This window comes from Haliaeetus albicilla, chromosome Z (assembly GCF_947461875.1).
Source record: "Haliaeetus albicilla chromosome Z, bHalAlb1.1, whole genome shotgun sequence".
In the NCBI taxonomy this organism is placed as follows: domain Eukaryota; kingdom Metazoa; phylum Chordata; class Aves; order Accipitriformes; family Accipitridae; genus Haliaeetus; species Haliaeetus albicilla.
The window spans coordinates 6,941,961-6,969,870 of NC_091516.1; the positions used below are offsets into that span (position 1 = coordinate 6,941,961).

A 27,910-nucleotide genomic window follows, 5' to 3' on the forward strand; every position below is an offset into this window, starting at 1 on the left:
GGTGTAGTTAAAATACTCAGTTAAAAGGTTTGTTGATTTGCTGCAGCATTCCATGAGCTCTCCAGCCATATGTTCCTTTACTCCCTGTGTTCAGACCTGCCGTGGCTCCTCATTACTTTCCACATCCTCTGTACCAACCATCTCTTTTCTTAGTGCTAATCCATTCTTTTCCCATCACCTCCTTCACACTTCTTTCCCGCTCAAATCCTTTTCAGCTGAATTCTTCCCTCATCTGCAGTTTGGACTTGACTTTGGCATCCCAGCTCCGCTTCGTTTCTTTTCCCTGCTGCTGTCTCTGAGGAGTATTCTTCAGTGCTGATACAGATGAAAGAAATCTGCACATCTGTTTGAGAGCAGGTTTGTCAGCATTAAATCAGTTATGTGTACAATCTCTCTTACAGGTAACTTCCCATTTGTAGAGTTATGTCTATAAAATAGACCATCATGAATACCTGAGAGGATGTACATTATTGGGATAATAATTAAACTTCTTGTAACACACATAGACGGAGCAATTCTGAACTTTTATAAAAGCATTTTCCCCTGCTACTGTTTTTGTTTCTCCATTCTAGAGAAATTTGAACCTCCTGAAATACTTTCAGTTAAAAAAATCACTGGTATAAAGCAGTTGCTTACTGTAACCTGGAAAATGCCTGAGAAGATTATCCCTTCACAAAATGTAATTTGCCAGGTTCAATACAGGAACTTGTATTCAAACTCTTCGGTAAGCTACATAAATTTTCTTCTGAATGTTAGCTTCTTTGTGACTAATTTCTTCATGTTATAAAAGGCTAAATAGAAAAAAGGCAACAAGTAGTTGGAAATAATGATTAAAACCTTGTTATTTTAGTGGAGCATAATTATGATCTTAAGATCATTGTTTTGTTGTCTAGGATTAATTGTTCTCTTCCTTTTGGTCAATGTCTGTTTTGGTACATACTATACTTCTCAATATATTTCTGTAAAAGGCTAAGGGATTACACACACATTCAGTCAAAATATTTTATTTTCCTCTTGCATTCTGATGTTGAAAACAGCATTTACTCCCAACCACAACAGTTGAATCAGATTAAGATGGACTAATGATACATTAATTTTCAAGTGAATTAAAGTATAAACTTTACAAAATGGAAAATAAGAGAAGTTATTTTTCTGAGTTTGTCTTTCTGACACTTAAATGGAACTGTTATAGAAAAAAACAGTATTTAGTCTTTTGCTTCTTTCAGATGGCCTATTCCAGTGCTCCTCATTATGGAAGCAATTCTGTTTGCAGTCTTAGTGTTTCCTCTTTCAAATTTTAGAATGGGCCAGGTTGCTTGGCTTTTCTTTTTAAGTTCATCAAACTGAGATGTCTGCCTTGACCTTACCATTTTATACATTAAATGTGTAATTCTGGCAGAGAAGAATTAGTTGGGATAACTAATAGTACTCCTCAGAGCTTTAAAAAAGTTCCTGGTACTAAATATGTTTCTAAGTAGCATCCTCGTCACATTCTCATGGCAAGCATCTTCACTGTAGATATGACATATTAGTTGTTGGATTCAGGATATATTTGGGATGATCTGATGGGCAGCATGGCTCAGGTCCACCTCGGATATTAGAAACTGAACTTATTTAAAAGACCTGTTCAAGATGTTTATCCCTTTGGAGTCAAGACACTGTTGTCCTTGTGATGATTACATGCATATAAGATCCTTCCCAAATGTTGAAAACATTCACATTTTTGTGAAGTAACAGCATTATTATGTATTTTGTCTATTTGTCAGCACCTATGTAAGAAATCACCGGTTTACTTTTTCACTATCAAATACAGTCTACATCCATTTTCTTCCTCAGAACTTACTTCCATTTTTCCACAGACATTCTAGAGAAAAAAATAGTAGCCATGATCAGTAAAGACAAAGTCCAGTGAGTTTAGTTCTGTAGGATCTTAGACAGGCATTATTCATAGTCTGTATAGCCAATCCAATGGCAGTGGCCAACAAAGACAGCATCAAACCATCAGTTAGGTACAGGAGCTCTTTTTCTGTCTGTCAGCACACACATGCAAAACAAAAACAAAAAAAAAAGTTTGAGCAGGACAGATATTTTCTTGACCTTTTAAGCCTTCCTACCAAAACAATCTGAACAATTAACCAAAATAATCTAAAACAATTGCTGTGAACTGTTTTTACTGAGTTAAAACAGATGACCTATTTTTCTACTTGCATGTGCTAAGTTTCCAATTATAATTGAATATTGTTAACAGCCTTTTGGCAAGTAACTAAAAGCTAGTCTGGGGTGTCTGCAATTCTATGTCAGGTTCTGCATGAGGTTGATAATATTTTTGAAGCCCTTTTTATTGCATGTTGGCTAAAAAGTCTGTCACCTAGCAGTCGTTTGTAAATCCCTGAATTCATTCTCATAGAAGCAGTTTTCTATTTTTGACATCAAGTTTCTTGAGATCAGAATGGACTAAAATTTTCAGTTTCATTAGGCAGTGCGCTTCCCATTATGATGTTCAAAGGAATGGGTGTCTGCATTTTGTATTGTTAGAGTTTGATTCACTTTTCATTGGAAGGTTCAACTGGTGGAAGACAAGGATTTCTTCATGGGTTTTTTGGCCCTGTTGTTGTAAATCTACATGACATTACTACTTTAATTTGGCTCCCAAGAGGGAATCTTCCTTATTCTAAAACTTACCTTTGTTGACCTTCTAAGAATTTAGCTAGCTTTAACATAGCGTCTTTCTGTTTCAGTCATCTGAAATTTGAGAGGATGAGAGTTGTTAGGTACTGAGTAATTTTTGCAATTTGGAAGAGAAGGGTTACATCTTTCTACAGTTCGTGTTGTTTTCTTCTGCTTCCCATTGTCAGTCCAGTTGAGTTGATGCATCAACTCCAATTCCTGGTTTTCATGTCTTCTTTCACCTTTTGTTTTGAAACAACAATCTAGCTTCTGACTTCCATCAGTGAGATGTGAGTGGGCTCCTTTTAAGACAAGGAAATTACTCACTTTGTCATTACTTTTCCAAGAAGATATTGCATCAGTTATTTCTCATACTCTTGTCTTCATTCACCACTTAAAGGCTCCATGTTCTTTTTTTCTTTTGGTACCAAAATTTTTTGTGTTTTCATTGGTCTTTTCATTTTAATCATACACTGATAATCTTGGGGGTGGCCTACCACCACACTATTATATGGCTAAGAGCTGGAAGACCCTGTAACTCAGAAAACAAAACCAAGAAAAGAAACAAGTACCCAGCTGGCTCACAAATTGCAGATGACCACTGCTTTCCCAGGGATGCTTCTGCTTTGAGGTGGAGCTGTATCCAGGACATTATGGTGATACTGGCTTCAGCAATACCCAGTTGCTTCCCATCAGTCATCCAGCATCTCCTGCGCCAGCACAGCTCCTCTAGAATTGCATGTGAGCTGCACACAGTTCAAGCCACAGGTCAGTCAGTACAGACATAGTTTTGGCTCAAGTTTTTCAAACCCCGGAGTTTTACAGGAAGAATGAAGATGCTACAGAGAAAAATGAGGAGTGAGGTGGGAAACATGAAAACTGAATCCTTTGTGGTTTTTTGAAAACTAAAGTAATATGTCTGCATGCAATTTTGTAGCAAATAATTTTTGTTTATGTATTTACTTTCAGGGAATTGTCCCTGTCCGACAGAATTCTGCAGAGAAAACAGGATCCTGTAATCTCACAGGTCTGTGGGACTCCACAGAATATTCAGTTGCCATTCAGTGTAGGAGTGTTGAGTCAATATTCTGGAGTGAGTGGAGTAGGGAGAAAACAGCAAGCACAGAAGAGAAAGGTAGGCTAACTATTTAGTGAGTTTTTTCGTTGTTTATACTTTGGGGCATTAGGATTTAATAATGGAAACCTGTATTTTCAGCATATTATCAGTCTATTGAATTTAGAATTCTGTTGTTTAAACAGAACACATGTATTTTGTTTAAATATAGAAGAGGGAAAACGAGCAAGGAGTGGAGGAGATCTGAAAGGTGATACAAACAACATAGTGCTAAGGCAGAAAATGGGTGAATAGCAGTGAAGAGAGGAAAAATTAAAGAGTGTAGATGGAGACCGAACATTGTTAAGCAGGATGGTAGCAGAAATGTGGTGTAGCAAGTGTGTCCGATAAAACAAATTATAAGTAGGGAAATTAAATTGCCAGTTTTTAAAGCAAGACTAGAAAATCTCCTCTAGAACTTAACAAATAAAAGAAAGCAGAAACAAACTTATGGAAAGAGAGAAGCTGTACTAATTAGGAAAAAAAGGCACAACGTTACACAAAGGAAGACTTCTTTTTAATAAGTTGCTCTCAGACTGTATTTTTGAAACCTTTTGATTGTTTTTATGATATTATACTGTCTTTTTCATATAACAACAAATTTAAAAATATTTTTGTGTCTTCAGCTCCTTCCGAAAAAGTGGATTTGTGGAGGGTAATTGAGTCTTCACGCTCAGCTGGAAATAGATCTGTATATCTTATGTGGAAGGTATATACTCTTTTTGTGAACTGATAATCATATTGGTATCCTGCAGCTGATGTTGCATTGAAGTATTTTAGTGTTGTAGCGCTGTCGTGAAATGCTCCACCACAAGGACATATTACTGCCAGTGGGTTTTACTGTCATCAGAAAAAAACCTCACTAAACTAAAGCAGAATTGAAAAGGCTTTTGTTTACTGAATGGTAGATAAACAGAGTTTTGTAATCTGTGCAGAAGGGAAAGGTTTAATTGTGTACAGAACATTGGAAAATCTGATTGAAAGTCCTTACAACTGCTCCCAAATAATACAGCTTACTAAAGCTGTGTTTAAATTTACATTAATCTTCTCGTACAGTGACCAGAAACTCTTTGTTTCAAATCTCAGTATTCGACTTTTGAACCTTTCCTTCAATAAAATTGTTGCAGCTGACTGTCCTGAAGATGGGACTTGAAGAAAGTACCTTGCTTTTCTAAATACAGTATAATCATTTGGTAATTTGGTTTGGACTCTTTAATACAGTATATACTTTTGATTATACAAATAACACTGTGAAACACTTACTACTGCATATTTTTTTTAATAGCCATTAAACAGCTTTCCACTTTCTGGGAGAATTCTAGGCTACAAAATACAGTATTTTCCGGAAAACCATCCTGCACTTAAAATGACAAACAGCACTACCGATGAGAAGTTCCATTTACATTTAAATGAAGAGGCATATAACGTATCTATTACTGCCTATAACTCTGCTGGAAATTCTCCTGAAGCTATTTTGCGGATTCCATCCACTGGTGAAAAAAGTACGTTTTCTCAATATTGTGTTATGTTTTTCTCATTAACAAAAAAATTATCTTCCTGACATCTGTTTAAGTTCTATACATATAGAACTGTATTATTTACAAAGCTGTGTAGTCCATTACTTTTTACTAGAACAATATTATCTGGTTGTCTGTTTTGCTGTCACATACCATGTTTTGTTATAGACTATTATTGTTGGGGTTTTTGTTTTGTGATATATTTGTTAAAGATATCAACACTTTCTGATGTCTTATTAGAATTTCTATTTTATTACTTTCTGAGTTTTTTTGGTTTTGTTTTTTTAACCTTGGACCTCCCAAATAAATTTATAGTCCCATTCAATTCTGTCTCATCCCTCTATTAGGTCATAAAATTGGTTACCACAGGGCATTATTGCAGTGCATTTAACAACAACATTTAAAGACATGTTTAATAGTCCGTAAGATGCATCAGTGGAAGCAGAGAGAGAAACATTGTGTTTATTCTCATTTCATATGCATTCCCCCCATCCCACCCACTTCCAGGTTCAGGGAGCTGGTCGACTCTAGCACAACAGTTGTGTTCTTTGGCTCTTCCATTTAATTCTCATATTTCTGTGAGCCTTGTATTACAACAAGGTGCTGCCTACCTATGATCTGAAGAGAGGTTGCATATGACACGCTTGAATCACTTCTACATCAGTTGCTCATGAAATAAGTGCGGTTGTCCTCCTGGAATTGCTCAGTCAAATTCCAGTCTAATCAGAAAACTGGTTATGTAGATGTGATGTTATCTTGTCCTGGAAGCTGCTGACTACCTCTCTGTCCCCTTCTGTATCCCACAGTAAATGTTCTTCTGATTTTTTCTGTGCTGTGACATGCTTTTTTTGCCCTACATACAATCTCTTTTCCCTCTGCTTCACCACATCTTCTCTCCTTCTGCTTTGGCAGGTTGGATTTTCACTCAGATTTTCGTTACCTCTGTTCTGCAGGTTGATGGTTCACTTTTGCTTCACTGTCATTCATGACCTTGCTGACTTGATTTAACTGTTTTCCTATTGCCTTTGTCATCTCAATCAAAACTTGCTTATCTGTGCTACCTGTAGAATTGATAGTAAATTGGTTTGTAAAATTCAGATCCTAAAAGAGAGGTCTTTGATTCTGTATGTATAAATCTCCTTGAGTATCATCTCCTCAATCCCCCCACCCGTTTTCATTGTAACAATTCTTACATGCTTCATTTTAAAGTATTTTGAGTACATGCACGTGAACATAGGTATAAAGCAACTTTTAAAACTTTTTTTAACTGTGACTAAGTCCCATACTCTTCTAAAGAAGCAATCTCAGCTTGCTATACTTGAGTTGTTTTCTTGCTGCAGTTTTTATGAAGATAGAATTGCTGACATCTTCTGTTTAAATTTTTAGCTTCTCGGATTATTGAAACAGTGAGGACCTTTACAACAAATGAAGAAGTGGTTGTGGAATGGATAGCCTCTGAACCAGAAGTAACCGAATATGTAGTTGAGTGGTATGAGGAATTGGAGACAGATCCTTTTAGTAGATCATGGCAATATGTATCAAATTCTACAAACTGGAAAACTAACAAAAGTATGTTTGTTTATCAGTTACAGCTGTAACAATGTACAGATACATATGTATTTATGTATATTTATTTATAGGTAGACTGGAAAGAACAAACAAGAATGAACTCATCCAGCTTTCCTCAGACCATTTTAAAAAATAAAGCAATATTACATGCTTTATTGAAATCTCTTCATGTAATTTCATAGCAATTTTAACTCAAATTTTCATGCAACATGCAAGATGGTGTTTGGTCCCATGTAAGATTAGGCTAGAGTTTTCATATTGAAGAACTGTGTCTTGATCTTATGCCATGAATCTTCCAACTGGGAGGCTTATGACAGATATACACTACTTAAGCAGAGAAACCGAGAACCAAAAAAATGAATCTGAAGATTGGAAACGGTCATGTGCCTTCATGTGGGTTAGAGAGACAGCAAGAAACCTGAAAGGGGATTTGAAGGAGAATTCTACTTTAAAATAAGCAAGTGGAGTGATTGGTCAATCTGGCATGTTAAATATCACATAATCACATTTGTATTATGACCTACAGCATTTCTAGGAGGTTTCAGTGGCTTTATGATGCTCTGACAAATAGGTGAGGATCTGCTTACTTTTTTGTTTTAGAGGCTGACTTTTTTTTAACAGGTAATCTTTCTTAGTTTGGCTATGTCTGTGTAGTTTCAACTCAAAACCAAACAATGTGCAGAGCTCAAGAGGTATGTGCAAAGGCAAAACTGGGAATATTGATGTTGATGTAAATATCCCATGCACATTACCTTTAGTTAAGGAAATGCATCTGCTTTTCTTTATACATTTGGATTTTGGTTTTGGGGTTTTTGTTTGGTTGGTTGGTTTTGGGGTTTTTTTACAAAAACAGGAATAATAGTGAAAATGTTTAATATAATATATGTAATGTATGTGATAAGTGCATTTTGGACTATTAGCTCTTTGGTTCTCCACTAGTGAAATTAGATTTATCAAATTTGAAAGCAGTTCTTGTTCATATATGGATCTTTCTGAATGCTACACCAAGGAAGAAGAATCTCCAAAGTTTTCAGAAAACAAGTACTCTGCATTTTCTGAAGTGAAAAGGAACATTTGGTTTGTTAATGATGAATGTAGCTAGCTTGCCCCTGAAATTTGTCTTACTGGCTCAGACAAGAGTTATTTAAATACTGTTTCTGTGCTACAGTAAACCAAATTAAACAAAAATCTGCTTGAAGTAAAATTCAAGAGCAGTTTATTACACATTGAACTGAGATGGGTGAGTCTGCTGAAAATTGCACTATTTCAGCAATTTGCTGTGAGGAATAAATGCTATTTACAGCTGTTCTCAGTGTATTAAAAAAGCCAGCTTTCCTCCTCAGCATTATTAGATCTTTGTTTACCCTAAGCACAAGTCACATTAGAAATGTCAAGGCAAATTCAGACATTGTTATTCAGGCCTGATTCTAGCATTCTTTTGTGGAATTATTTTAAGGACGACATGTGAGCCGCCATAACTTCTGCTGGGTTGCAGTAGGTGTAAGGGACTGAAAAAGCAGCAGAGCTGATACAATGCAGGGATTTGTCAATAGCCATTATTCTTGCTGAACAAGCTGCAGGACTTGAGGAGGAATGGTCTAGGAAACCCTTTACACTAGTTTCATCCTGCAGGGTGTAAAGCCACATATGTGTCCTCCAAGAGTTGATGAGACTTGCTTGTAAGTAGGGCGTGCACCCTGTTGATTATTTGGCTGCTGGATTGTTCAGAGCTCAAAACTTTGTTTCCAGAAGCCTGAACTATGTCTTGAAACACATAAAATTCTACTGCAGAGATTTCTCTTGTACAATTGTACTTTTGAGTCAAGCTGGTTAGAAGCAGATCTGCAGTTGGCATAACTTGAACATCAATGTGGAGTTAAGAGCTGGGGCTCCATTGTGCCTTTGAAGCTGTTTGCATGAGACAAAACTCTCTTCTGCAAAGCAGTAAACCTAAAGATATGTGAAATTACAAATATTCCTGAAAGTATCATTTTATACTGGTTATTTGAAAATAAAAACTTTCTCCAAAACCTTAAACTGTCATGAGATGAGTAATAGAGAAGCTGTATAAGGCTGAAGTATAATTACTCATTCAAAGTATTTCTCATGAAAAATGAGTCAGAAACCAAGTGCTCTTATGAATACCACTACATAAAATTCATTGCATTAAGGGCAGTAATGAGCATTTGAGGCAGTAAATATAAATTGTGCTTGCTAAAAAGTTGAAGAAAATAGAGGTCTGTAACAGTATGTTTAGGACTACACTGTGATTTATTCTACTTTGATTGTATTAATCTTACATAGAGAATTGTATGTAAATATTCTTTTTTTTCCTTTACAGAAAACTTTAAACCATTTATATGCTATAACATCTCAGTGTACCCTGTTTATGGATATAAAGTAGCAGCTCCATATTCAGTACAAACTTATGTTCAAGAAAAAAGTACGTATTTTAAACTAATGATGTTGTGAAAGGTGTGTTGTAGTCTGTCTCTCAGCGTGTATTATCTTTGAGCGATCTGGTACTGGGGTTATTCTGTTCATAGATCAGCTACTGAATTGTTCAGTAAAGAAAATTGAATCTTGTAATACAGGTACATTGGTGCTTGAATCCACTCATTTGTTGTAAAGTTTACATACTGTATACAAAGCACTTAGAAAGAGTATAGCTACAAACATGAAACAGTTTTTTAAACTGGGTATCTCTTAAATGGTACAGCTTGTTTAGATATATAATTAGACTTGTTTTTAATGCTTGTCTGCACTTAGCAGTGCTAATATATGAGGAAATTCACTCACAGAATGAAATGGATGGTTTGAAAAGCTTGCTTTTCGTTAAATTTTATAATGTAACAAAATGTTTGCAGCCCTGCACATGAAAAATGGTAAGAAGCCATGATGTTTGCGATTGGATAGAAACTGTGGATGAAATAGCGTTTTGGGTGGGGATGGGAGGAAGGTTTCTTTATTTGTAGAAGTTCAATGTGAATTCAGTGATTTATACAGCCAGCTGTAAGAATGTAGTTTACTGGTAATTTTAAGATTTCAGGTGCAAATGTCAGTTTGTGTGTGTGCATATATAGGTCTATGCAAGTGTGCATGCACACATAGTACAATGCACTACTAAACAACATTAATTACTAGGAGGAGGTAAGGGAGTATTGTATGTTTGAGTAATACTTAACTAGCACAGTTACAACTTCATTTCAAGTGCTTTCCTATTTATAGGGAGCTGTGACCATACTAATAGTTGTCACAGAATGGGAAGGAAGATACATGTTTTAAAACTGAAGCACAGAGAACTCTTGCTTCAAAGTTACGAGCAATGCACATGAGTTTGTCTTGTATAAGTAGAAAGACTTTGTCTAATGTGATGGGCAAAGACTGGGTGTGCTGGAGACCCCAGTTGAATCTCAGCTCAGCCAGAGACATCCTGCATACACAGTGACCTTGCACTGGAGTTCCCCTGTGAGTGCATAAGGATGTTTTACCTCTTGATCTCTCTCTAATGTTGTGAGGATAGAGCCTTTTAACGATCTTGAGGTATTTGGATGCAGTAACATTGAGAACTATGCAAATGCCAGAATAGATGAGGGGGAGTATTAATCAGAAGAAATCACACATTAAAGAGGGTGAGAAAAGTTAAGGGCTGTATCAGAGCACTAAGATGACTTATTTACTTGTACATTTGTTGCCCCGATGTTACTGGTATGTGTGAAATAACGCAGATGGATAACATTGTGGTACTTAGACTGTTTTACTACTTTTTCTAATTTATAATACTTCTGTGCAGAGCCATCAGAAGGACCTGTGGCTGACACAGGCATTCCAGGGAAAAATGAAGTTACAGTAAAATGGAATGAGATTTCAAAGGATAAAAGAAATGGATTTATCAGTAACTATACAATATTTTATAAACCTGAAGATGGAAAAGAATTGAGTAAGTATAGATTAAACATTAACGCTTTCAACAGGGTTATGACAATCTGATGTCTGAAGATAGTTATTTTCATAGTTATTTGCACACTTTGTTATTGTATGTTATAAATATGTCTGAAAATACTGGTACTAAATGTGGCTTACATAATAATTAAAAAATTTTTTAGGTTTAATTGAAATGATGGGGTATTCTAGTCAATAGTCCCTGCTTTAATACTACACATGTATTCTTGCTCAGTTTCTTTGTTCTGAACTTATTTTGCACAGCACTGCTTGCTCTTAGTTAATCTTTTTTACTATTAGTTTTGTACTACCCACGGTAGTACAGCCATGACTGTTGACCACATAGTCCTTTCTGCTTCTCAGATGCAAATCTGATTGATCTCCAGGTGATAAATATAGTCAGTGTATGGCAGCACTATCATTCCTCTTCCCTTTCCAGACCAGGATGGAAACTGATATATGAGAGACATTTTGCAGATTGTTCTCTGTTAGCAGTAAAAAAATCAAATTTGCAGGATTATGCCAAATGAGAGAGTCCTATTTGTCAGATACTTGCTGTTTTCCCCTTTTACATATGTACTAGTCTCCTTCCATCTTCAAATCTCTCTTCCATTGTGACACACCTCTGAAGCCAATGGAAAAAGTAATGGCAGAAGTAGAGGAGCTAAAGTGGAGCTAAAATATATTGGAGAGTCATAGATCTAGTGCAAATTCATTAATTTGAACCTTATGAGGATTCAGTGAATTTCTAAGTTCCGTGCATGTCCTTGGAAGGATTCCTTTCCCAAGCCCTCAGCTTCTGGAACAGTATGGTGGAAATTTTCTGGTAAAAATGTTTTTACAGTCAGTTTTATAATAAAAGCAAAATAGCAAATTATAGCCAAGAAGCTAAAATAAGCTGCCAAGAAATAGTTTATTTGGACATAGTTTTTAGGTTAATTTCTTCAAATGTGCTTGATTTTCTGTGCTTGGTACTGTTTTTCTACTGTGGAGGCTGACAGCATGACTTTTTGAGCATATTCGTAATCTCCTACCTCAAAGAGTACTATTCATACAAGGTGTCAGTATAATCCTATCTATCCCAAACTTCTCTAGCCTAAATCTCAGCAGAATCTTTTACGAGAAGTGTTTTGGTGACCTAAATTTGTTCTTCCTGTATAGTTTATGAAGAATGCTGCTGTATCATTCAGTGCTTCAGAAATGGTTCTTTTTCCTTCTTTGTTTTAGACATCACTGTTAGCAGACACCTAACAAAATCTTTTTTTAAAAAGATCTCAAACTTAGAAATCTTGTGTTGTCTTCAGTTGCTTCTGGATATCCAGTTTGGAGCCAGGGCAAGAGCATTCTTGGTAATTTTTAAATTAGAAAGAGGAAGCTGATTATTTCTGTGAGATTCAGTCGTCTACATGCAGTTTTTCCTGCTGTGTTGGTTTCTGAGTAATTTAATGCTGACTGCTTTGTGTGGGATCATCCTCAGGATATGCAGTCTCATGTTATGGAGCTATGGATCTCCATATTACTTCTAACGTAAAGTAGACTATGCCCATTTTAAGGGTTCAGGTTCATTTCTTTAGGAAATTAGTTTTAAATAGCAACTCAAGGGAGTTCAATTTAAATGGCAAAACCCTACTGTATTGATGTTTTTTGAGGCTTCTGTGATGTCACATCTTTTTGATAAAAATAGAACATGGAGTTTGTGCCAAGTTTGTGACTTCACCGATGGCCTTTTAACTCTAGAACTTTACCTTCCCCTCCCTGATTTAAGAGAAACTCAGGTGGTTTAATCTCAGGGCATATTGCAGTGTATCTATTTCCTGAGTGTTTCTTGACTGAACTGAATGATGACATGAGTTGGCTTTGACTTGATGCACCAGAAGATGTTTTAGTGACTTTAATTTCATAATATGAACACGCTTTTAATGCTGTTTGTAGACATAGAATGTTTTGTATGCCCTGCTTAAAAAAATTTAAAAGTGAAGCACACCATACTAATTCCAGTAATGGAGAAGGTATTGGAAATGTTGAGTTCTATTCAGAAAAGCATTTTTAAACTTGGAAAAAAATTCCTGTTGATTTTGGCTTTCCTCTGACTTTATTGGGGTGATATCCCAGTGCTGATCAATTGCAGCCTTTTGGATGATCAGTGTCTAACTGCATGTACTAGAAATATAGTTAAATTTAATGAGCTGCGAAACTATTTTAAGTTCTTAATTTCCAAGCGTAGGTTCCCGGAGATAAAGTTCTCAAAGCACTGTTTTCAATGATAAAATAAACTACAGGAGATCATAATTTGTCTATCTTTAATATATGGAAAAAAAAGTGTATTTATTTTTAAAAGTAAATACATAATGGTTTATTTTTTTGCCCTAAACTTTTAAGTAGCATTGAGAAACACTGTTTAGTAACTTAAGTTTTCCCTCTCAAAGGACTGATAAGGTCGCTTTGTATTTCAAGTTGTCTTTAAAATACTTTGAGATCTATCATTGTAAAAGATGCTAAATAAGTGTACAGTTCCCTGATACAACACTATTTTTTGTGTTTATTGACATAAATCTTCTCCTAAAAAGATGAAACAGTGAACTCTGATGTTCTGCAATACAGACTGAAGTCCTTACAGGCTAATACGCAATATACTGTCTATATCATGGCAAGTAATGAAGCTGGTGGAACCAGTGGAGAGCCAAAAACCTTCAAGACTTTGAAATTCAGTAAGTAATATTCCAGGTTAGTTATTACTATTTTAAAAACAGGTTTGGGAATAAGAAATATAGGATATTTTTGTTTCGGCATTTGTTAATTTTTTTTTTTTTCAATTAGTGTTAAACAAAACAAGGAAGAATTACCAACACTAGCTGAATTTAACTCGATTTCACGGTTCATCTCACAGACTAAAACCTCAAGATTAGAAGTCAAACCCCCAAATCTTTCTTTTCCTGTCAATAAAGCTGTGGAATACTATGGATGTTTGTGGGACCAACAGTTTGTATGCGGTCAATTATGGGATGGGGTGCCTAACACTTACTAAAAAGCAGATATTTCCATCTGAGATACTAGATTTAGAATAGCTGTGCATTGCGTTGCATCTCTTTGGCTGTATAAGCTTAACTAATAAATGAGTGCACAGGTTGTGGCCAGTGTGTGTGTATAAGTATCTTTTTCTATTTCTTACTATTTGTTTTAGCCAGATTTTACCAAGGAGGTTGGTCTGATGGCTGCAGGTCAGAAGTTCAGACACCTGCTCATTTCTACTTCTGGAAGAGTGTTTTCAATATATACATAAATTGTTGTAGCGGTGGCCAAACTGAAATATAAAGAAGTGCATGAGCTATCCTTAAATTTGTCATGGGACTTGAAGCTGATTTTTTTTTTGCCTGTAAATTCATCTGCTCATTTGCTACTCAAATGCAAGCTAAGTTAGACTATGCTGAGGTCTGGTGTCTATTGCTGTCAGTACCTACCTCTGGTAGGTACTTGGAAGCTAGCTCAGAAATCTGTGCAGTGTTTCAGTCAGAGTATTTTTTGTGTATTTAAAACCTATCTCCTGCATTGAATTTACTATTTAATTTGCAGTTACAGGTAGAAGTGGCACTATATGGCAGTTTTAGGTTACTCTAGAACAACAGGTGCCCAGAGGGGTGGTAGACTGTTCATCCTGGGTGACTTTCAAAGGTTGGCTTGGTATGGCCCTAAGCAGCGTGATTCTAATTTCAAAGCTAGACGAAGTCACCTACAGATGTCCGCTCCAATCTGAATTATTGTGTGATTCTATTAATAAAGGAAACTTTAAAATGCAATACACCTGTGCCTGAGATCCTGAGAAGTCTCATCATGAGCTGCTTTTCTGGCTCAGTAACTGTGACTTGTTGGATTCAAAATACCCATCTTTTGACATGTCGTACAATGAGTACCATACCGTAGTCTGAGTAATTTTGGCTAGTTTTGACAGAGCGCTTTAGAATTGTGCTAATTGGGTGACTTGGATGTTAAAAATTAGCTCTCTTAAGCGAATCCATGAAGAAATAATAAATATCTGTGGTTTGTTTTATTTTTTTTTTTTTTTTGCCTCTAAAGATAAAGAAGATATTATTTTCATTGCTCTACCTGTTGGAGTAAGCATGTTGTTTCTGTTAGGCCTTTGGATAACATGCATTTTGAAAAAACACGCGTGAGTACATTTTCTGCTTTCTAAAACTGAACACAATCAGTTAATTTTAACTTGTAAAAGGCAAATATATATAAATCTTATAAATGCTTTTGTTGGGTTCCAAACCAATGTCAAATTAAGAAAGTAAGCAATTGGGAGTAACAAATAACTAAGGATGCAGGTTATCTTGTAACTGTAGTTAATGTGCTACAGTCCAAAAATAAGTACTAATTTTAGAAAGTGCAGTAAATTGGAACAAAAGAAACAGGAGAAACAGATTTACGTATCACCTGTATCAGTTTATGGAAAATGCTACATGCCATTTGCAGTTCCATGGTCAATCAAGTGAGGAGAGCATACTTTAAGTCAGTTACTGGAAAGTTAATAATGCCAAAAATAAAGTTTCCCAGGCACTTTTAATGTATCTGCTAGTACATCACTAGAACACGTTTCATATAACACCTATCGCTTATCTTAGTTACATTAATATTACTTTCGTTAGTTTGTGACACTTCCCTTGAGCTATAAAGAAGTCATGAAGAAACTATAAATTGCATCATGTGAAAGCATTTGGATGCCTGATCCATTAGTATGGATCCATATCTATACAAGATTCATAATCCTTTTATCTGCCATCACATATGTCCCCTGCTAAATTTTAAATTGCTTCCTCAGAGCATGGGAATATGACTGTGAAGATTTTTAAGGTTATAAAATGTGCTTTTCTTTAGCATGAAAAGTGACTAAGTTGTTTGGCTGAAGCTTAATAAGAATTATTAACTATTAACTGTTTTGGGGTGTTCTAAGCTATTGGATTGTTGTCATGCAAAGCATCAGGTAATAAGTATATCTGAAGTAGTTAAGTATAATTCCCAGCTCTTTTACATCTTCATCTGTGTCATGTATTCTGAATTTTTACAATAGTAAGAAATTATGCTTTGATTCTGGAGAATAGTTTGAGATGTAGTTGAGTGTAGATCAAATTGCAATGTGAAAAGTCAAGCTATGGCCTAGTTTTCATTCACTTGCGTGTGTACCCAGTATCAATGAGTGATTCATTTTGTTTCCTGTTTACTATTCCGTTGGACAGTTATAAGCTACAATGTCAGTTAGCATAATTTATCTGCTGTTATTGTAAGAGTTCAGCATAGCTCTAGTGTGGTATAGTGCTAGGGAAACTTTCCTAGAGCAAAGTTTATGTGAGGTGGCTTTTCACTGAAAAACCACCCTGCAACATGATCATGTCAGGTTTTGTGTACAGCCTTAATTTGGCATGATAGTATTTGATCTACTATACAATAAAAATTGTGCATTAGTAATTTTTCTGCAGTGACCCTCTCTGTAGCCCAAGATTTTTATTTGTTGAGATCTTTTGTAATAAAAATGAATGTGAGGGAAGACAATTTTAATTAAAAATACTGTGTTAATACAGGAAAGACTTCTCTTGTGAAAGTTTGATATTTTAGCAATATTTGGGCTTTCTGCAGATTTGTTCATTTTATTTTTAATAATCCATCTCTTTCATCATTTGGCTAAAATACCTTTCTCAATGATAGGTTTAAAAAGGTTTGCTGGCCTGATATACCCAATCCTGCAGAGAGCATTGCAGTGGAGTGGCCTCTTGATACATCCATGGTAATAATTGCAATTTCATGTATTAAAGAAGGGATCAAATGGAGAGAGAAATCTTTCTCTGACAGTCATTTTATGACTAAATAAAAAAACCTGTTGAGTTTCATTCTTCTGTTCAAGTGCTATAAAATGCTCTTCCTTGTATTTCAAACCAATAGAACAGATGCATCTGTATAAAGTATTTTCATTTAATTCTTATATGATAATGAGAAATGTTTTGAATTTATAAAGTGATTGGTCAACATGTTTTATTAAATAAAGTCAATTACATTTGCTTGGATTATTGAGTCTACTGAGTCAGATTCCCACAGCTGGATATTTCCTCCCTTCTCCACCAAAAAATGCAGTGCAACATATAGTAAAATTTGGTGTGTATTATTGTACTAACATTTCCATCTTTTTTATTGTTGGATATTTATTCCTTATTAAAGTTTTGATATGTATTTGAATGAAGTGGTGTTGGTCATGTTTACATAGAAAGTGTAATCTGTGGAGAATGGGATTTAAACTTTTTTCTGAAAAATGGCTCGTTAGAGTGGAGAAGATGGAAACAGTCCAAGCCTGATTCCAAGCCTTCATTGAAACTCCTTATTTTAGTTAGCACAGAAAGCCTAATATGAAATTGTTTAACAAATGGACAGAATAACTTTGTCATTTTTGGTACTTGTTCACATATAACTGAATCCCAGCTGAAATGCACATGAACTCTTTATTAATGCACTCTTAAAAGTTAAGAGTCAAACAGAGCTCAAGTGGCAATATTTTATATATTAAAAAAATAAACTAATACATTATCTATCCCTATATAACTTTCCAATTTATCTCTTTGTACTGACAGAATAATTCATTTTTGAAGGGAGTGACACCTGAGGCTAAAACCATAGACTGTGAAGACATAAGTGTTTTGGAACATTGTTTCCCTGAAGAAAGTCAGGAAGGATCACTACTAATGAACTGTGAAAACCATGTTTCTGAATGTACTGATATTAATACAAAAGGCATGATTAACGGAGATAAAAAGATACTGTATAATGAAGAAAATAAAGTTGCAAAATGTTTTTCACCATCCATGCCTTATATAATTACCGATCAAGATATCAGAAGTCAAATGCATTCAGCTTTGATACCAGCGAAGGAGATCCACCCCATAGAAATGCTGGAAGATGATTTATGTGAATCCCAACAGACTTCAATTAAAAATGAAGAAGATGATAATGAAGAAGTTTTAAAGCTGGAAGATTTCAGTGAAAAAGCACTGTTCAATCCATACCTTAAAAATTCTGTTAAAACAAGGGAATTTCTTGTTTCTGAGAACTTGCCAGAACACAGTAAGAATGAACCCAAAAGCCAGTCAGCTGTCTTACCTCCTTTTCAACAAAATGTTGCAGGACAGTCTTACATAACACTGGACATGTTTGGGCTGGCCACAGCTCATTAGCTTGAGAAAACTTTCCTTTGTAAAGTCCCCTTGTGATACGTGTCTTGGCATTGCTGCTCAAATGTATTCATATGTTCTAACCTGGCAGATCTCGGTTAATTTGGATGAAAACACCCCCTTCCTTTGAACAGCTGTGAAGTAATTTTTTGCACTGTGTTTATACCCATCACGGTTCACTTTCAGTGTGGGATGGGGGTTTTTTTTGCTTGTTTTTGTTTTTTTTTACCAGATAGATGTGCCAGTAGTGAGGCAAAGGAAGTAGCTTTTCTTATCTCTTCTTAGTTCTCCCATATCAGTCTGCTGAAACAAACTGATCTTTACTGCCGGAGCATCCAGCAGTGCAAGCAGCTCACCGATTTTCCCCTGGGCAACCAGTTCCCATGGCTGAGCATTGCTGAGGAAGTGGGGACTGACTTGAACAGCGCCAGGATCTGCTGAATCCTTCCTTAAGTCATGTGGAGTAGAACTACTTTCCTGTTCTTATTTCCCTTGATTGTTTTATATCTTATTTTATGTATAGTGTTCCTCCTGCTCTGCAAATACTTGGTAGATTTCAGTAATTGTCTTTTTGCATCCTGACTCTTGAATTAGTGGTTTCGCTCATAGTTTCTCTGTCTTTATTGAGAGGGTATTTGTTATGTATATGCTATTGACTTATCAGCATTTTGGAACAGGTAGGATTATGCTGGCTTTGTTGCTTCCTTCCCTTTCTCTTATGTTTTTAATCATCCTCTGCATTTTGTGCTGCTGTTCTCTCCTGTTTGTTTACTGCCTTTTAAAACTCTGTTTACTACAGGATATCTTGTTATCTTGTTCCTTTGCCTCTAATTTCTCCCAGTTTAAAACTGTGTTTCCTAGTTGAGGTTTTGAAATTTTTGGACTGAAAAAAAATTCAACTAAATACAGCATGTTGTGCTGGAATAAACACTGAGTTTATATTTAGGAAATTATTTTTCTGGGAGGTATTGAAAAAAACCCTAAGTTTACAAAATATCTCCACATATACTCTGGTAACTGATTTAGGATTGGAGATTTCTACATGAAGGCTAGAACTTTCGTAATTTGTTTTATGATTTTGATAAGTCATAAAACTACTTGTAGTTTCCATTTTATACAGCAGCAATTAAGCAGGAAGCTCTCCATCACACTAATTTTTTTTCAGCAGGAAAGAGGCTATTACTGTAAAATTCTTAACAAAATATACAGTCTTGTTAAATGACATGTTAAAAAAAAGAGATGGAGAGTCAACTCTAAGTAAAATGTGTTGAAAACGGGTGTTCAGTATGACACGTGGCATATAGTGGTTTTAAGACTTCAAACTGTTTTCACAGTATTTAAAGGCTTGACGTTATCAGTCTTGTTTGTGCATAACTACAGACTTTAGGAGTGAAAATGATACAGGAGTCATGGGGATAGAAAATGAGAGACAAATGTGAATAGGAATAGAAAGCCTTTCCTTTCTGTGCAGGAAGAGGAGTGGGAGAATGGAAAATACATTGTCCAGCATGAATGAGGAGACTGAGCCTTACCCTGGATGTATTGGCTCTTACTTGCATTGTGTTGGGGAAGATAGGGTAAAGCTTGCATGTAGGCTTTTAATGTATAGTTTGGAAGTTGCTTTTACTTATAGCAATGTTTGTTTAGATTCCAAGAAAGAATGAGAAATAATTTCTGCAAATGTTCCTTGTACAGCAACGCTGATTTCCACCCCCCCAAGTTTGTTGAATCACTTTCCCAACCACAGTGCTATAAGCCAAAATGTATGTATATTTGTTCTTAAAAGCCCTTGCTTACTTATCTAAGTCATGCTCTGAAATCAGCATGGGACACATCTTTGCTTGGGTCAATGCTCCTGCTTCACTCGCTTCCAGACTTCTCACTCACAGCTACATTGCCATTTCCTAGGATTCAGAAGTCACTGACTCAGACACAGCAGTTTTTTCCCCCTTAAATCTCAGTATTTGTTTTAATATCACAAGATTTTAAAATAAACAGATACAGACGTATTTTGGGGCCTGTCTAGGAATTGTTTAGCAGCCATGTGAAAGCTGCATTCTCTGAGTTTCATGGTTGAGTTAGGTAAAAAATAAAAATAATGCAGCCTTTAAGAGATCATTAGAAAAGGGAGGTTCTTCCTGGGTGGTTTGTTTAGGGTCTCTCTGTAACATATATTAGCTTCTGGAGGGTAAGTAATAACCTGCTTTTCTATCCCATTTTATTTCCTTCTCTGTTGCTATTCTGCTTTTCTCTCCTCACTTCTGATTTCCTTGCCCATTATTTTCTCTGAGAAGGAGTAATGTAGTAAGTGTGCTCAGTGCATCTCAGAAATTAGGGCTGCGTTTTGCCCATGCTTTGTATGCCAGCTTCTTGGACTTGGTTTGTTTTGCATTCAGAGTTGTACTCTTTCTGACCTTTTACAATTTGTCTTTCAAACTAATGCTGTGAACAATGAAAAAAATAAAACATGAGAGCACATGGAAGAGTTTTTATCAATTTTTACTAAATACACCATTTAGGCATTTTAGATTTTCATATTCATTTAGAAGTGTGATCCTATTTTGAGAGGGATCCACAAATAGATTGGGTATATAGTTATTCCACTTTTATAATGTCTGGTAGCAATGGCAGGTTGGATATTACAATACTTCAGCATTTTTGATACATTTTTTTATAGAACACCTCATGTCATTAGTCCTAGAAAGCAGTTTTCCTAGATTTCACTTCACCATCACTGATCTGAAAAATGCCCATTTCTATCCCTCCTTAAAATGCAGAAAATTAATCTCTCAGGTGTATGGGTCTTTGCAAGGTTAATAGACATCAGCTTGTGGCGTAATTTCAAGAAGATACTGATACATCTTCACAGTTGTCATTCTTCTGTGTATTAGATAAATAATTCCTTTCTGACCTTAAGGCTTATGCCCTCCAAATTATTAATAGGTCATGTTTTTCACTTACCAGACTTTTAGCTAAATTTAAACATTCAGTCTTTTCTACCTGAGTTTACCTTTAACTCCCCAGAATTTTGAATTCTTTGACCAGGAATCCCACAAACTCTTTGATGTAACAGAGTAACCTGTACTAGGCAAATTTTCCATTCTACATAACCTATGATATTTCTGTGTTCCTCATGGCCTTTACAGTTGCCCAAATAGGGGGAAAAGTATGTTAGTGTTTAATGCAGTGAAGGGAAGAAAGCTTTCTTACACCAGTTAGCATGCTCCTCCAGAGATGTGATTGCTGAACAGCTGCTGTAGATGGACTGGCAAGGGGTCTGACCTAGCTGGTACTATTTAGTGTTTATCTTGCCACAGCATGTATTTCATTACAGATAACGTGTTGTCTTTTCCTATTCCTGGAAGATTAATTTATTAGAAATAGATCTCTTTTTGAGATAGTTGATGACTTCTCAAGATAGGTGTTTCAACTTCTGTTCACAAGTGAGAACTTACTCAGAAGAGTTGCAACACTAGTCCAAGTTTGGTATCTCGTGTAACACAGGTAAATGCATGCAACAGAGCCCTAATCTGAGCGCAGAGTGTATGTGTGTGTGACTCGCAGCTTCTGTTCTTGCTCAGCAAATGGGTTCATGTCACCTTTGCACAGCTCTGCTACAATTCCTTTTTACCAGTTTTGCACAGTGATGCCATAAGCATCATGTTTGTATGTTGCTTTGAGATTTTACACTGCAAGATGGGAAAAGGAGTCCAGGAAGTCTGGACATTCTTCAAGAAGAAAATCTTGAAGACGCAGGAGGAGGCTGACCCCATGTGCTGAAGGACAACCTGGCAGGGAAGAAGACCAGCCTGGCTGAACAGAGAGCTTTGGCTGAAACTTGGGGGGGGAGAGAGTTTATGACCTTTGGAAGAAGGGGCAGGCAACTCAGGAGGACTACAAAGATGTCATGAGGTTATGCAGGGAGAAAATTAGTAGGGCCAAAGCTCAACTAGAACTTAATTTAGCTACTGCAGTAAAAGACAATGAAAAAGTTTCTATACATACATAAGCAACAAAAGGATGGCTAAGGAGAATCTCCATACTTTATTGGATGCGGGAGGAAACATAGTGACAAAGGATGAGGAAAAGGCTGAGGTACTTAATGCCTCCTTTGCCTCAGTTTTTAACAGTAAGACCAATTGTTCTCAGAGTACCCAGCCCCCTGAGCTGGGAGACAGGGACAGGGAGCAGAATGAAACCCCCATAATCCACAGGGAAATGGTGGGTGACCTGCTACACCACTTAGACACACAGTTGTCTATGGGGCTGGATGGGATCCACCCAAGGGCACTGAGGGAGCTGGTGGAAGTGCTCACCAAGACACTTTCCATTATTTACCAGCAGTCCTGGCTAACCGGGGAGGTCCCAGTGGACTGGAGGTTAGCAAATGTGATGCCCATCTACAAGAAGGGCCTGAAGAAGTATCAGGGGAACTGCAGGCCTGTCAGCCTGACCTCGGTGCCAGGGGAGGTTATGGAGCAGATCGCCCTGAGTGCCATCACACAACACATACAGAACAACCAGGGATCAGGCCCGGTCAGCATGGGTTTATGAAAGGCAGGTCCTGCTTGACCAACCTGATCTCCTTCTATGACATGATGACCCACTTAAGGGATGAGGGAAAGGCTGTGGATGTTGTTTACCTAGACTTTAGTAAAGCCTTTGGCACCATTTCCCGCAGCATTCTCCTGGAGAACCTGGCTGCTCATGGCTTTGATGGGTATACTCTTTGCTGGGTGAAAGACTGGCTGGGTGGCTGGGCCCAAAGAGTGGTGGTGAATGGAGTTAAATCCAGTTGGTGATCAGTCACAAGTGGTGTTCCCCAGGGCTCAGTACTGGGGCCAGTTCTGTTTAATATCTGTATCAGTGATCTGGATGAGAGGATCGAGTGCACCCTCAGTAAGTTTGCAGATAAAAATGTCATGACCCAGACTGGACAGCCCAGGGAGTCGTGTTTACTTTGAAATTCCCTCTGGCTAAATTAAAGTGAAATGATACCAAACAATCAGTTAAAAATTTTATTTATGACAGAAGCAAACTGAACTGGGGAGGCATGGTAGTAGGTGGCAGGGTTTCTCACAATGGGAATTGGCATAAGACTACTTCTGTAAACTGTGTAACCCAGGGTAACCATATACAACAATTCAGGGAATAAGGAGATCCCTCCCGTTGAGTCACGAGGTTCAGAGCAGACCCCCTTGCTTTCCAGACTCCTCCTCAGAGAAGGGCCCAGGGGCGGCTGGATCCACTCCTAGTCTCAGACTTGGTCAGCGGTTTATGTCTTGAAACGGATGAGGTGTAGAGATTGTGGAAAAGGAAAAGGAAAGAGAGAAGACGACAGAGAGAGAGAAAGGAAGAGAGAAAGATTTCACCTGTCCTGGGTCCAGCGTTGAGGGGTCCAGTCCCGGTGGGCTTGCACGCCTGGGGCTTCAGTTTGTGTCCTTTTATCATCCTTGCCCCTCCTTCGGATCGGCACTCGAACTCGTCAGGTTAATGAACAGTTTCGGAGCCTTTGGGCTTGGGGGTCTTTTGTGGAGTAACTTCTCCTTCCCTGCAGACGTGGCCATTGTTTGATCTTTGTATCAGAAGAGCTCATCAGAACAGGGAGCTGCGCACCCTCCAGCACGCCCTCCCCCTCCTGTTGCTGACCTCTGAGCTGATGGGGTTTTCACCTGGGCTCCTTGCTGTGCAGGTTTGTCTTTAAGCAGAACTTGCCCCACCACAATGTTGGAGACATTAACTCTTTCAGTCTCTCACAGACACCAAGTTGGGAGGGAGGGTTGATCTACTCAAGGGTAGGAAGGCTCTACAGAGGGATCTGGACAGGCTGGATCGATGGGCTGAGGCTAATTGTATGAGGTTGTGATGGGTTGACCCTGGCTGGACGCCAGGCGCCCACCAAAGCCGTTCTATCACTCCCCCATCCTCAGCTGGACAGGGGAGAGAAAAATATAACAAAAAGCTTGCGGGTCGAGATAAGGACAGGAGAGATCATTCACTAATTACCATCACGGGCAAAACAGACTCAGCTTAGGGAAAATTAGCTCACTTTTTATTACAAATCAGCCAGAGTAAGGTAAATGAGAAATAAAACGAAATCTCAGAACACCTTCCCTCCACCCCTCCCTTCTTCCCGGGCACAACTTCACTCCCGGATTTCTCCACCAAGCCCCCCCAGCGGCACAAGGGGGACAGGGATGGGGTTTACGGTCATCACATGTTATTTTCTGCCGCTTCACCTCCTCAGGGCGAGGGCTCGTCACACTCTTCCCCTGCTCCAACGTGGGGTCCCACCCACGGGAGACAGTCCTCCACGAACTTTCTCCAACGTGGGCCATTCCCACGGGCTGCAGTTCTTCACGAACTGCTCCAGCATGGGTCCTTTCCACGGTGTGCAGTCCTTCAGGCACAGACTGCTCCAGCGTGGGTCCCCCACGGGGTCACAAGTCCTGCCAGAAAACCTGCTCCGTGGGCTCCTCTCTCCACAGATCCGCAGGTCCTGCCAGGAACCTGCTCCAGCGCAGGGTTCCCACGGGGTCACAGCCTCCTTCAGGAACCCACCTGCTCCGGCGTGGGGTCCTCCACGGGCTGCAGGTGGATATCTGCCCCACCATGGACCTCCCTGGACTGCAGGGGGACAGCCTGCCTCACCAGGGTCTTCACCACGGGCTGCAGGGGAATCTTCGCTCCGGCGCCTGGAGCATCTCCTCCCCCTCCTTCTGCACTGACCTTGGTGTCCGCAGGCTTGTTTCTCTTACATGTTCTCACTCCTCTCTCCGGTGGCTGTTTTCCGCGTCCCAACTTTTTTTTCCTTCTTAAAAATGTTATCACAGAGGCGTTACCACAATCACTGATTGGCTCGGCCTTGGCCGGCGGCGGGTCCGTCTCAGAGCCGGCTGGTATGGGCTCGCTCTCTCTCGAACACAGGGGAAGCTTCCAGCAGCTTCTTACAGGAGCCACCCCTGTAACCCCCCCCACTACCAAAACCTTGCCACATAAAACCAATACAGAGGTTCAACAAGGCCAAGTGCCGGGTCCTGCACTTGGGTCACAGCAACCCCATGCAGCACTACAGGCTTGGGGAAGAGTGGCTGGAAAGCTGCCCAGCAGAGAAAGACCTGGGGGTGCTGGTCGACAGCCGGCTGAATATGAGCCAGCAGTGTGCCCAGGTGGCCAAGAAGGCCAACGGCATCCTGGCCTGCATCAGAAATAGTGTGGCCAGCAGGAGCAGGGAGGTGATCGTCCCCCTGTACTGGGCACTGGTGAGGCCACACCTCGAGTCCTGTGTTCAGTTTTGGGGCCCTCGCTACAGGAAAGACATGGAGGTGCTGGAGCGCGTCCAGGGAAGGGCAACCAAGCTGGTGAGGGGCCTGGAGCACAAGTCTTGTGAGGAACAGCTGAGGGAACTGGGGCTGTTTAGTCTAGAAAAGAGGAGGCTGAGGGGAGACCTTATCGCTCTCTACAACTGCCTGAAAGGAGGGTGCAGTGAGTTGGGTGTTGGTCTCTTCTGTCAGGTGGCTGGAGATAGGACAAGAGAAAATGGCCTCAAGTTGAGGCAAGGGAGATTAGGTTAGATATTAGGAAAAATTTCTTTACTGAGAGGGTTTTCAGGCATTGGAACAGGCTGCCCAGGGAAGTGGTGGAGTCACCATCCCTGGAGGTACTTAAAAAAATGTGTAGGTGTATGTCCTGGTTTTGGCTGGGATAGAGTTAATTGTCTTCCTAGTAGCTGGTATAGTGTTATATTTTGGGTTCAGTATGAGAAGAATGTCAATAACACACTGATGTTTTCAGTTGTTACTAAGTAGTGTTTGTAGTAAGTAAGTCAAGGATTTTTCAGCTTCTGATGCCCAGCAAACAAGAAGGCTGAAGGGGCACAAGAAGTTGGGAGGGGACACAGCCAGGGCAGCTGACCCAAAGTGGCCAACGGGGTATTCTATACTGTGTGGTGTCATGTCTAGTATATAAACTGGGGGGAGTGGGGGTGGGGGGGATTGCAGCTCGGGGACTAGCTGGGTGTTGATCAGCGGGTGGTGAGCAATTGCATTGTGCATCACTTGTGTATTCCAATCCTATATTATTGTTATTATTATTATTATTATTATTGTCATGTTATTAGTGTTATCATTATTAGTTTCTTCTTTTCTGTTCTGTTTTAAACCATTCTTATCTCAACCCACGAGTTTTACATTTTTCCTGATTCCCTCCCCCATCCGACTGGGTGGGGGGAAGTGAGCACTGCGTGGTGCTTAGTTGCTGGCCAGGGTTAAACCATGACAATATGGCACTTAGGGACATGGTTTAATGGTGGAGTTGGCAGTGCTAGGTTGGACTCGATGATCTTACAGGTCTTTTCCAACCTAAATGGTTCTATGATTCCATAGGGTGCATTCTAGATATAACCCACTCTGTTGATGTTAGTTATTTCCTAGGGCAGACGGGAGCTGAGAATTAATGAGATCTGAAATTTGTGTTACAGACTTTTTGAAGGTACACCCATGCATACCACTCCTAAACACAAAAATGACTTCAGAATTATCTTAATGCTTTTTAACCTACTCGACACACTCATGTCTCGCTTATTCTGAGCTTATTGCCAGCTAGTCTTAAATTACTTGTATGTGCATTTGGATTCCGCCCCCCCCCCCCCCCCCCCCGGCCCCTTTATTGTCTCCCTAATGGTTGTTGACTTTACATGAAGATGTGTTCCGAGTTACCACATCTTGTGCATATATGCCTGTCTTCATCTGTATGAGAAAACTTAAGCATCCTTGTTGTGAAAACAACAAAATTACATATGCAATGGAAAGCGTATTGTGCTGTTTCTGTGCACAGTATTTTTCTAGCATGTTGGACATTCACAGGTGAGGAAAGTTCGAATGTTATATTCACTGTTTGCCTCTAGAGTTTGTGCAAGCAGAATATCTTCGGATGTAGACTTTCAAGAAGAGGTCGCCCTGTTGCTGCTGCAAGTTGGTGTAGCTTCAGCAGAAGCGATGCAGTTATGCAGATATATATCATCTATGTAACTATCATCTTGATTCCTTTGAGAAACTGTCTGTTGAAGTGTTTGTGTACATCTATATATGTTTGTGTACACATGTGCCTGAGCCCAGACACAGTGAGGTATCATAATTAATCTAGTTTTGTGCAGCAATACCTGCAGAGAAGGAAGTTGTTTATGTAATTTATATTGCTGCTCAGTCTCATTCATCAGCGTAGATGAGACTGCTTCACTGCTTCACTGCTGGGATCTTCTATTTTATGTTATGCATGGAGTCTAGCATAGTCTAGCATCCTGGCCCTTGAGCAGAAATCCTGATCTATGTTTTTACTGTATTTGTTGCTGTGCTTTTAGATTGATGCTCCTTGTTTCAGTGTATATGCATTGCCTTCATGTCCGAGTTTCCCATGTGAGGAGGTGGGTGGCTCCTTCCACTCGCAGTTCAGTGCGAACCAGCACTTAAGCAATCTGGATGATCAAGAAGTGAGACATGAGCAGGCTCAAGTTCAGAACTACAGTGACAGTGTAGGTGTATCCTCCAGTGCTCCCATGGTACAGATAATGACTATGATCAATAGTAAGATAGCAACTTCAAATACCTAGTGACTGCAGCTGTAATAGGCAAGGCAACTGTCATAGGTAAGTTGATTAGATCTCTGCAGACACAAAGATCTTAGGGTGTTAATGTTGGGCTGTGTTTCATACCTGTCAAAATGACACTGAAAGGCTGGGTGGAACAAATGCCAGAGACCATGCTACCTGCAGCCTCAGATGAACACAATGTGATGTGGTCATGAAAGTGAGGTTTCAGCTGGTAGTTTTTGCAGTTAAATGGTACCAAATCCTTTGGCCTTACGTTGTCGGAGATTAGAAATTTTACAAGAAA

General features: G+C 38.7%; 1 protein-coding gene across 2 annotated transcripts in view; it reads left to right on the top strand.

Annotated features, from left to right (window-relative positions):
* Window positions 1–18,151, top strand: part of IL31RA (interleukin 31 receptor A) — a 35,199-nt gene extending 17,048 nt beyond the window's left edge. For both annotated transcript variants that reach the window (XM_069777468.1, XM_069777469.1), the window contains 11 exons: window positions 573–724; window positions 3,637–3,802; window positions 4,408–4,490; window positions 5,067–5,283; window positions 6,685–6,867; window positions 9,209–9,310; window positions 10,661–10,807; window positions 13,377–13,517; window positions 14,881–14,974; window positions 16,510–16,588; window positions 17,424–18,151. In XM_069777468.1, the coding sequence (XP_069633569.1) occupies window positions 573–724; window positions 3,637–3,802; window positions 4,408–4,490; window positions 5,067–5,283; window positions 6,685–6,867; window positions 9,209–9,310; window positions 10,661–10,807; window positions 13,377–13,517; window positions 14,881–14,974; window positions 16,510–16,588; window positions 17,424–18,023 (1,964 nt within the window). In that variant the 3' untranslated portion in view covers window positions 18,024–18,151. The remainder of the gene's footprint in view (window positions 1–572; window positions 725–3,636; window positions 3,803–4,407; window positions 4,491–5,066; window positions 5,284–6,684; window positions 6,868–9,208; window positions 9,311–10,660; window positions 10,808–13,376; window positions 13,518–14,880; window positions 14,975–16,509; window positions 16,589–17,423) is intronic.
* The last annotated feature ends 9,759 nt before the right edge of the window (window positions 18,152–27,910 follow it).